Here is an 11,900-nt window from a genome sequence, read left to right as displayed (position 1 = left end):
CTTACTCCTTTCGTACAAGAGGTCACGAACAAGAGCTGGAGGGACACCTCAAGTCTGACAAGAGTGAGTCTGGGAGAACATCACAGGGAGAAACAAGCCAAGTAGACAGCAAGGGGACAAGTGTGCGGGGCACAGGGGACGCATGCACAAGAGAGGAGACAGCAAGCGGCCTGAGACCCAGCAAGACTGCTGTGTAGACAGAGGGCCAAGAGACCAGGTTCAGAGCCGAGGAGGCGTGAGTGATAAAGAGCTCTGGGCATCAGCCAAAGGAGTTCAGATTTTATTCTAATCACCCCAGAAGCCGTTTAGAAAAACAGACAGAAGTTATTCCAGAATCCATCAGGAAAAAAACTGAGTGAGAGAGAACTATTAGGAGGAAATGACTAAGAGCTCACGAAACAACAGCTGAAAACAAGAGGTTCAGAGAGGACAAGCTCGCAGCTTATTAGGAAATCGAATCAGAAATCCCTTTACATTACTTCTCAAGATCTGTAGGTTCGCTAGGATCCCATATAACTGTGAGTTTTACTTTTAAAGACAGAAAAGGATATTGTGAAATATAAATGACAATGTTGACATTCAAGAATCTTTTCAGGGACTGGTGAGACGGCTCAGTGGTCTAAAGCACCTACTTAGAACAAGCTTAGCAACGCACAGGGTCCACGGTTCAATCCCCCAGCACCACATGCCAGCCAGCCCCGCCCCTGGTGGGCTGAGCTGGCCACACACACACACACACACACACACATAAATAAAAAAATTTAAAAAAAAAAATCTTTTCAACTGCAAGCAAAAATTAAGAAACGCTTTTGAATTACTTTAAAATAAGCTGTACTCAATAAACCACTGAGCTCTGTAATATTTTTTCAGAGCTCTAGTACTTAGGCTCACAGTAGAATTCAAAGGTAAGTTATGATTGAAATGTGATTTTAGTGTGAAATCAAAATTTGTAATAGAATAAAAACAAAATGTACGAATGACAAAACCAAGTGACCTGCCCTTCTTATTACCTTGCCGTATGATTCTTAACTAACCTTTAATACGGCAGGTAACTTCTCTTCAAGCTGAAACTTTGGGTCTACGTTTGCTGCTTTCTATATGGGAAAATTCCCCACCCGTGCTACAAAGCCATCCGACCACTGCTTGTGACAGATACGTATTGACAGATACGTGATCCGCTTGCTCTGCGGATCACGCTCTACCCAGTTCTAGAGACAGCCTCTCGCACCCAGCACCCACGCCTACCGCCTCCTATCTGTAGGGTTACTGTGCGCAACACAATGCTTGTTCAGCGCTTGATGGATGAGCCACCCGCTGCAGCACCAGCCTACAGCTTGTCCTAGAGGTGCCCTGAAAGCCTCAGGCAGTCATAGGTCGGGCTTTTTCAGAGGTGGCTGAATCTACAGTATGTGACTGACTCATGCTACAATGCTAGCATTAAGGGTACTGGGACTAAGGGAGGGGGATGACTGACTGGTTGGCACCCACCCTAATCTCAGTAGGAGATACAGTGGACAGAAAGAGGGTCGTCTTGCCCCTTGCTTGTTTTACTACCTCCCGTCCACCCTGACCTGTTTCCCCTCCATGGAGCCACATGCCGTGGAGCCAGCCCATTACATGCTGGAGCCCCTACAAGCTGTGAGCCAGATAAACCTGTCCTCTTTAACTCTGGGCACCAGGCCTTTAGTGTCAGCAAAGAGAAGAGCAACTGTGAGGCCTGCTTATCCTCTGTGCCAATGACCTGTCTCGCCATCCACTTTGGCATGCACACTTCAAAGACACGCCCTGCTGGGAATTACCAGTAAAGAATGACCACGCTTCTGTTGCAGCATGTCACTCCGCCACACCCGCTGGTTCCTTCCCTCTTCTGACTCAAGCTTCACCTGCTGCTTTCCTCCACATCCTTGGCCCCCTGCCCATGCCTTCTGGACCCACTTTCTCCCCTTTCCTCCCCTCCACGCCCACAAGAACAACCTTTTAATTAAATCGACAACCATCGGACCAGAGTTCTCGGTTTGTTTTCCTTCTTGTGTTTCCAATAGGGTTGGACCCAAGCAGTCCCCGCCCATATGAATCACCGAAATTCTGTTCCAGGTGACTTTGGAGAGCTCAAAAGAAAACTGCTTAGTCATTCAAAGTGGATCCTCTGCACTTACAGCACAGCCTTTAGCGGCAGTCAGCAGCCCCTTCCCCTAGCCCTAGTCAGTTCTCCCCCAACGCCCTGGGATCACTACTTTAAAGCTTGACCCCTTTCTTTACCCTTGTATCATCAGACCCGCCCAGCCCTAGCTTCAGGGCATCTGCACCATGAGAGGTTCCCACGTGGGCAGATGCTCCCTGTGCTCCTCTACTCAAACATGTACTTCAAAGCACCACCCCTTGCCTCACTCATGCATGTATCTAAGAAATCAGGGCCTCTGCTCTTGTCCTTTCTAAGGCCATGATTCTACCCGTGTTCTAAGCGCCAGGCCAAAAAGACCTTCAGAGATGCTCTCTTTGTACATTTAACTTATCCTCACTTCAATCTAGTTCCTTCCCCCATAAGTATAGGTAGGTCAACTAATCTCATCATCCACCTGTAACCACTAGCAACCAATACACTTTATCTTATATAGGAAAAAGAGATGATAATACTTTGAGATGTAGCAATTTAGACAAGTACCATTCTGAATGTATACATATATATGAATATTTACTTAGTTACTCATTCCTTACAACGTTGCCATTTGTGCCGAATGAATCTCTAGACTGAAAATATCCTTTCCCCTCAATGAGCCTCTAACTGCTAAGCTCAAAGCTCCCTGTTCAGTTACCTTCCTGACCCATCTGCAGCACTGAAAACTGGTTTCTTTCACCTCCAGCACTTATTATTCCTCATCGTGTCCCACATCCATTTGTTTACTCTCCCACTTGTAGGCAATGAATTACTATGAGACGCGAGAACTTGACTTTCCACTTCCCTGGCCAGAATAGTGGCCGGCCTGTGACGAACGACTGCTGAGTATGCTGCATGAGCATCCGCCGCTAGACCACTTCAGCCCCTTCCCTGAAAATTTAAAATTGGAATAAGAAAGTGTGTTCGAAGTGGGGATGTGAACTGATGTCCGAGATGAACACAAATGGGTCAGGAATGACAGAGAAGCAGAGGCAAAAAGCACTCTGACAGAATGAAAAGAAGTGCATCCCAGGCTCCAAAACGAGTTCTAGCCTCGATCTCTAGGAACATCGCAACAGCTTTAGAGTGAGTTGTCTTTTAACTTCATCTAATTTATTCTCTTTCGGTTGTGTACTACCAAGAAGTTTGTTACTACAGTAATGTGCTATTCTATGGATGAACAAAGTAAACCCCTAAAGCCAACATTACAAGAAAATGAGGGTAAGAAGTTAGTGCTCTGGTTCTAATTCCAAGAATGGACAACATGTATAAATACACAGGCAACGGTCCGCTTACTTTAATGAAAATACAGTACGATAAAGAAGCATTCGCTGACTCACAAACGCTTTACTACAGCACACTCGGGCTATATTTACACAATCAGACCTATTTTCATGTCTTTTCTAAACACAATTATGTACATATTCATTGAGTTCTAAGTCATAGTCCCAGTGAAATGTGACACTAATCTTGCTCACGCTGGTTTTCTTCAGGCAGCAGCAGGAGTGCACCACTAAACACAGAAGAGGTGAAGAACCTAGTTACAGCAGTGCCTCAGGAACTAAGGCTAGAAAACGGACTGAAATGCATCCTGAATTAGAACTTAGGAGGAACGAAGTTCTCTCTTGGAGAGAGGACAGGAAATAATTAAAAGCATCCCATGCCTGGGTTACGGTACTCACCAAACAAGCGCTGATGGAACAGAAATTTCCCCGCTATGAGTCCTATGAGAATGGCCAGGAGCCACAGAAGCACCTTCAGGATCCTCCAGCCAAGTCCTCTGGGGTATTTATTTGTTACAAAAGAAAAACAGTTTCCAACGACAATAACATTGGCTTCAGTCTGGCTGTGGGAAACTGGGTCCTCCGCAAATATCAGGAAGTTAAAGAAGATCACCAAGTAAGCCACGATCATGCGAGACCAGGGATGCTGGAAGTAGTAGCGGAAGTCTTTACCCATCCTTCAGAGCTTCAGGGCCGTAGTGCACCTGTGCAAGAAAAGATACAAACAGTCAAGAGTGAGGAAAACACGCACTAACTGGCTTGCTGCTGTCTGTCCGGATGTGTAAAAGCTCAATAAAGCTGGACTGGAAGAAGGTGGCATCTGTTCCTCTTTGGGGCGGCGATATTCTCTGTGATTACGAGAAGGCAGTATCATCCGTTCCTCGTCACCCAGTCATGCCTCTGATGAGCTGGGCATTTAGGAAAGGAGAATGAAAGGGTAGAGGGAGCACAGGGGCTGTCAGAGCCCACAGCATGACTCCAAATTAGGATGGAGGCTGAGATGACATGGAGGGGCGAAGACACAACGGAAAGTCAACGCAAGGCTTTTCTTCACTTAGATGATTCTACCTCACACTTGGAAGACAGTCATCTAGAAGTTAAAACATAAAAGTAAACTGAACACACATTAAGAAAAAATGGACACGCTCAACCCGTCCCCAGACTTGTCGTTACTCTGTGATCGGTGCACAGACAGGAGCGCCCTTTCCTACACACTAACGTGTTCACATGTGCATACGGGCCTTTCCCCTCGCTTATGAGCACACAGTGACTATGCAGATTGCTTCATTTGGTAAGTTAGTGCATGCACACAACACATTGATCATTTTCACTGCCTCGAGCCCCTTTCCCCCTAGTTTCAGATGCTGGATAGTTTCACTGCATGTTATCTGTTTTTTATCAGGTCCATCACCCCGTTATTCCCTCTTCTAGCCTTCCCTCTTATTCCCTTATTCTGGTCTGGTAACAATGCCTCTTCTAGTTTGTTATCTTTTCTGGACTCCACACACTGGGGACAGCATGTATTGTTTGCCTTTCTGAGTCTAGTTTATTTCACTCAGCATGATGATCCATCCATTTTCTTGCAAATAATAAAATTTTCTTCTTTATGGCTAAATAATACTCAGTTGTCAACAATGGCCTCATACTGTACACAAACTTTTATAAAAATGTTCTCATTCTAGCTATCAAGTAATTTCAACATGATAAATTTGATGGAACAGCGAAGTCTAGGATAGAGTAGTCCCCCTTCAGGAGGAACTGGACAGCTTTGATTTGGGAAAGTGTGGAGAGAGGGGAAGATTTCACAGAGGAGGACCTGCCAAGCTTCAGCTTGACTAGTAGGGTTTTCCCCCAGGGGAAGGCAGGGTTCTCTGTCAAGTCAATGGTGAAGTCACTTGGAAAGGGACAGAGGAATTGCAAAATAGATGACATGCAGACAGCAGTAAGTCCTAACCTGGACACACACTGGTAGCACAACCGCCTTAAATACAAATGCCAGGGTCCAAAGTCTTGCTCTACTCCTCTCTCCTCTTCCAGAGCCCACTTGCCCATAAACCCAAAAGCTGTAATTCTCACACTGAGAGATTGCCTGGGTTGGCCAGGACTTGTGAATGGATAATTAAGTCTAATTCTAGGGCTCGTTTTGATGAACCCATTTGGCTCTCAGACTAAACTACATCTGGCTTATTCTGCAATAAAACTGTTGAGAGAGTAGCAAAAATAATAAAGGCAATAATTTGACTACCATCTGCCAATTCATTTTCCTTCCTCCTCCATTATTGATGACTCAGAGAGGAAAAAGGGAAGAGGGACCCTTGCGAAGTCTACAGCACTGACTATGGAAGGCTCTTTGCTGAGTATCTGTAAGCATCATTATGTCATTTGTCATGGCTCCCATCTCTTCATTAGGAGGACAGAAGTCTTCCAAAGCTAGCCAGACGGAAACAGACAGAAAAGAGCTCCCGTCTGAGCCTCCTTCAACCTCAGGGCATGAAAGCATCGCTACAAGGAGCCAAGTCTGCTTCAGCTACTTTCCCTGCCTGGATGGACTAGCCAAAGCCTAGATCCAAGGAGGCCCTGCAAGAGGCACATTGTGCTCGACGGGCCAGTACGTTAACTCTGGAATACATACACTTCAATAGCCCAAAAAAACATGTGAGTTTTACAAATCCTTCAGAAATCTGAACTCTTTGAAAAAAAAAAAAAAAAGCCATCGATAAAACATTTTCACTCTACTACACACAGCTGAAGTACAAAGAGTACATCACAAGCCTGAAGTGCTTCTCAATCAATGGGAAGATCTGAGGGTAGAATCCAAGACTACCAAATCCCAATCCGATACTCTGGGCTGATGAATGTCAATTAAACTCGTAATCTAAGTTAATGAAAAGTTGTTATAAGTAATTTAGGAAAGCAACACAAACAAGCTAAAGGACTTACTTCCTGAGCAATTCCTTGAAAGCAATTTCAAGTCCCTTATACTCACCATGAATACTGTGAAGTATCTATTCCCAGGAGCTACAGCCCAGGTTATTTAGGAATGGTGACTTTCACAAGACATCTGCTTCTGTTTTACATGATAAACATGAGGGTCATCACACACTACAGAGACCTACACGCATTAGCCTTCACACCAGAGAACAGACCGAGAAGAACAAGAATGATGCCTTCGGTGCTTCCATGGCATTCAATGTGCAAAAATGCAAGCACACGTCCGCTGTCCACTCAATTCCATACAGCACCTTGAACGTGTCCAAAACCACTGCCGCACGATCCAGACTTCAGCTAGGCTTTACTCTTCCTAATTTACCACAGGCAGAAAGTACTTCCTTCACTAAGATATGTCCCGTCACGCTTACAGCTTCAGTGACTTAGATACCAGCAGGCGGAATGGAATCGGGGCCCTAATAGTTCTCAGTTGATCTTTTTAATTTTATGACAAGATAGTATTTATGCTTTCCTCATAATCTAAAAATTGAAATAGTATCTTCGAGGGGCTTCCCCTTTTTTGGTTTCTGTTTGTTTGTTTAGGGAAGGGTCTACAGGGTGTTCTGAGTCTCACTCCTAGATCAGACTCATAGTGCTCCTCCTGTCTGCAGCCTCCCAAGAGCTGGGGTCACAGGCGAGCCGCCACCACGCCCAGTCTCTGTTGCCATCACAGCGTGCCCTCGGGGTGGGGCCAGCACAGGAGGCCCAGGGATTGAGCCCTGGCCCCTGGGCCTGCTTGCAGGCACTTGAATTCACGGAGCTATTTGGCCGGCCCTCAAAAGGTTCCAAAGTTTAAACACATAGTAACGTGACCAAAGCATCCACTTTCCCACCTTGATTTCAGATCCAAGGTCGTGAAAAACCTGCCCGGCCATCTCAGCACCATTTTCTAGTTCCTTAGATACCTTCATTACTCTCAGAGCACCAAACCGATTTTTGCTTCTGTCACCATACAGAGCATCTTTGTGGTTGCTGTTAAAATCTAGGACTGAAGTTTTCAAATTGACAATGCTCCAAAGGACACAACATCTGCAAATCCTTCTCATTTATTAAGCCTTCAATTCTTCAGCCACGGATGAGAAAGCGTTTGGTCAAATTCTTAACACAACACGGTGAAATGTCCTGCTTAGAGTCTGTCTCCCTCACTTGACAGTCAGCGCCTCGGACAGCTCACAGGCGCTGTTCACTCTCGGGGTGCGGGCCACGACTGAGCTCCGGGTGGCAGGCCACGGATTGCTACTGATGAATAAGCCTCCCAGAAAGAGGCCCCCATCCCCACCCTGCCAGCGCTGCTCAGGTGAGATGAGACAAAGGCAAAGCAAGATGGCATCCGACTTCCTCTAGGAGAAGAGGACCTGCAGCCAGGGCTGACCATGATGATGATCTGGCCAGGAACGCCAGGTGCAGCCCTGCCCAGCACCATCCCATTTCAGCTATAGGGGCTGCTCTGCCATCGCCGCTGCCACCACCACCATCATTACTAGCAGCTAATATTTACTGAGTACCAGAGACCACTTCTATTAACGACAATTGAAGCGAGGGTGCTCTACTCCTGCACTACATCCCCGACCCTATTTATTCATTCATTCATTTATTTATTTATTTATTTATAGACAGCATCTCATTAAATTGCTATGGCACAGCTTGAAATTACAATCCTTCAGTCTCGGTCTACCTCATCGCTGGGATTACAGGCATGGGCCACTGGGCCCAGATTAAATTAATGTGTTCTCTTCCAAATTTCCTAACAGTGCCGTGACGAGATGCTACTACTAGGACTATTTCACAAATGCTGAAACCGCAAGTGAGAGTTTAGTAGCTTTTGTACAAAAGAACAAAACTCCCCCAGATCAGGACGAGGATCCAAATCAAAGCCATCATCTCGCCTCAGCGCTCTGCGCTGCGCCTCCCCCACACAACAGCATGCATTCTAAAAGCTTGCTTTTGCATAGAAAATTTCTGACAACAAAACCATCCTATGTAAAAGAGCCACAAAACTTCTGGGTGAATGAACATTTGTTGCCGAGCAAACTGACCTTGGCAGCAAGATCAGAGACAACTGGGATGGACATACGCGGTGTCAGGACAGCCTGAAGGTTGCTCTTCATCTTTGAGCATCGACATAAGCAACCGAGTCCATCACTCTTTTTCAACATATCACTGATGTGCATTTGTGAGTTTCCAGCTACGCCACACAAGGAGGCCATTCCATACCACTAAAGCCCCTCACGTAAACAACGACACTTCAAGCAGATGCCACCGTCAATACCTTGAAATCCTCTGCTTTTTCATGTAACAGCAGCGTCAATGATGCTGATACTCACAGGGACTGAGACTAATGGCTCACAGACCTCCCACATGCTTTCCAGTTCCAGAGGGGGAAGTATTTATTTATTTGCGACACTACAAATGTCACACATGTCACTACAAGTCTGTATTTCAAGTGAATGCAAAGGAAAATGGGAGCAATAAAAAGACACTAGAGAAAAGGATACTTCAAAGAAAAGACACAGAAGAGATAGCCTGGAACCAAAGTAGAGACACAGCGATAGTTCTGTGTGGCTGGACCAAAGGGTTCCAGGAGGAGTCCTATGAGAATTACAGATCGTTTGGAATCAGTCAAGGAAGAGTACACAGACGTGTTGGCCTGCATTCTTCTGAGTGTGGTCTAGAAATCATCAAAGATTCCAGAGCAGAAGACTAATATAATCACACACAAAACATGATGATGTTCAGATTCAATTCCATAAAGATACCGATTCATTCATTTGTTCAATCTGAATGCTTCTAATGTGGTATTTTGTGCTAGGAAATAGCCCATGTGCTGAGGTTACTTGGGCCTCGTTAACAGTCAATAAACATTTTCTGATGGATGAATAACTGCATAAATCAGTGTTTGAATGACAGGCAGATAGTGAACCGTGGACAACAGCCTACGTGTGAGAAAACTGCTCGAGATGCCATTCCAGCTGGGTGCGGTGGCGCATGCCTGCGATCCCAGCATTTAGGAGGCTGAAGCAGGAGGATCCTTGGGAATTCAACACCAGCCTCGGCTGTAAAGTGAGCTGAAGGCCAGCCTGAACTATATAACGAGACCCTGTCTCAAAAAGAAAAAAAAAAAAAAAAAAAAGATTCCATTCCAAAAAAAAGAGACTCTTTGAATTAAGAAACACATTCAGCAGCATATCCGGATACAAAGTCAACACTCAGAAATCAATGGCATTCCTGTACACAAACAATAAACTCACTGATAGAGAAATTAGGAAAACCACACATTTAAAAATAGCTTCCAAAAAAATTAAATATTTAGGAATCAATATAACAAAAAAAAAAGACCTATAAAGTGAAAATGATAATACGTTGAAAAAATAGATCAAAGAGGATTTCAGAAAATGGAAAGATATTCCTTGATCATGGATAAGAACCAACATTGTGAAAATGGTGATACTCCCAAAACTGTTACACAGATTTAATGCAATCTCAATCAAGACACCAATGACATGCCTCACAGATCAAGAGAAAACATTCCTAAAATTCATTTGGGACTGGTAGAGACCTAAAATAGCAAAGGCAATCCTGGCCAACAAAGGCAAAGCAGGACACAATACAATCTCTGACTTGAAATTATACTACAAAGCTACTGTGATAAAATCAGCATGGTACTGGCCAAAAACAAACAAAAACAGACCTGCAGATCAATGGAACATATTAGAAGATGCAGACACAACTGCAAACAAACTCAGCTACCTTATCTTTGACAAAGGGGCCAAACATGTTCACTGGAAGAAAGATAACCTCTTTAATAAATGGTGTTAGACAAACTTGCTTCCCACATGCCAAAGATTAAACCAGAGCCATGTCAATCACCATGTACTAATGTCAAAATGGATCAAAGGTTTAAATATTAAAATAGAAACACTAAATCTACTGGAAGAGAAAATAGGTAGAAAATTTTAAGACACAGGAGCAGGCAGGGACTTTGTGAACAAAAACAAAACTGAACAGGAAATACTTCAAAGGATCAACAACTGGATCTTATCCTATTAAAAAATTTTGACACATCAAAAGAAATTATCAACAGAGTGAAAAGAAAACCCACAAACTGGGAAAAATATCTTAGCCAACTGTCAAAGGACTTCTATCTAGAACATATAATTTTTTTTTATATATATATATTTTTTTTAAATATTTATTTATTTATTTATTTGTGTGTGTGTGTGTGTGGCCAGCTCAGCCCACCTGGGGGCAGGGCTGGCTGGCATGTGGTGCTGGGGGATTGAACCGCCATCCCTTGTACTTTGCTAAGCTTGTTCTAAGTAGGTGCTTTAGACCATTGAGCCATCTCACCATCCGCTAGAACATATAATTTTAATAAATCAGGCTCCCAAATTCAAAGACCCAATCCAAAAACTGGCATTTGAGATAAATACACACTTCTCAGAGGAAGAAATACAAATGGCAAGTAAATATATGAAAAAATGTTCAACAGTATTTGTCATTTAAGAAATGTAAATTAAAATAACATTGAGATTCCATCTCACCCCAGAAAGAATGACTATCATCAAGAAGTCAACTAATAACAAATCCTGGAAAGGCTGTGGGGAAAAAGGAACCCTTCCGAGTGTAGACTGGTGCAACCACTATTGAAATCAGTGTGGAGAATCCTCAAAAACTAGGATTAGAGGTCCCATTCGGCCCCACTATTCCCCTCCTGGGTATTGTCCCAGAAGACCCAAAAACATTATGCCACCCCTGTGTGACATATGTGCACTCATGTTTACAGCAGTGCAATTTGTCATAGTTAAATCTTGGAAACAACCAAAATGCCCATCAACTGAGGAATAAATAAAAAAGATGTGGTATTTTTATACAATGGAGTATTATTGAACTATGAAGATCAACTCGGGGCCTTTATAGAAAAATGGATGCAACTAGAGGCTATTCTCACAAGAGAAAAAAATCAGACCCCATGTGTAAACATTGTATTGTGTCCCTAGTGTACAAACCTGAAAGAGGAAATATCTGAAAGGAACAGTAGATATAGTAAAAGGAAAAGAATTTACTCAAAAGGAAAGAACCAGGGCCAGCGAGATAGCTCAGCAGACTAAGCACCTGCCTAGGCAAGGAAGGGGAATGGGGCTTGATCCCCAGCCCACCCATGTCGGTCCCACCCCTGGGCACACTGAGCCAGCCACCAGGACTGGGCACGGTGGTGCACACCTATAATTCCAGCACTGGGGAGCCTGAAAACAAAAGGATCACTATAAGCCTGAGCTGTACAGTGAGACCCTAAGCCAAATACATTAAAAAAAAAAAAAAAAAGAGTACTGAAAAGGAAAGAACCACGAGATGAGGGAAAGGAGAAAAGGAAGAAACAAGGAAGGGAAAATATATGTATAAACATAGAATAGCTAAGATGACTGTACTACTAATTTCTATTTGTTTAGTGAAGGGAACAGTTAATGCTTAAAATT

General features: G+C 43.9%; 1 protein-coding gene across 2 annotated transcripts in view; it reads right to left on the bottom strand.

Annotated features, from left to right (window-relative positions):
- Tmem117 (transmembrane protein 117) overlaps window positions 1–11,900 on the bottom strand; it is a 533,134-nt gene that overhangs the window by 518,178 nt on the left and 3,056 nt on the right. For both annotated transcript variants that reach the window (XM_023723617.1, XM_004638584.2), the window contains exon 2: window positions 3,838–4,142. In XM_023723617.1, the coding sequence (XP_023579385.1) occupies window positions 3,838–4,114 (277 nt within the window). In that variant the 5' untranslated portion in view covers window positions 4,115–4,142. The remainder of the gene's footprint in view (window positions 1–3,837; window positions 4,143–11,900) is intronic.

The sequence above is a fragment of the Octodon degus genome, unplaced genomic scaffold (genome assembly GCF_000260255.1).
Source record: "Octodon degus isolate 3935 unplaced genomic scaffold, OctDeg1.0 scaffold00100, whole genome shotgun sequence".
In the NCBI taxonomy this organism is placed as follows: domain Eukaryota; kingdom Metazoa; phylum Chordata; class Mammalia; order Rodentia; family Octodontidae; genus Octodon; species Octodon degus.
This window is presented reverse-complemented; position numbering and strand designations above follow the sequence as displayed.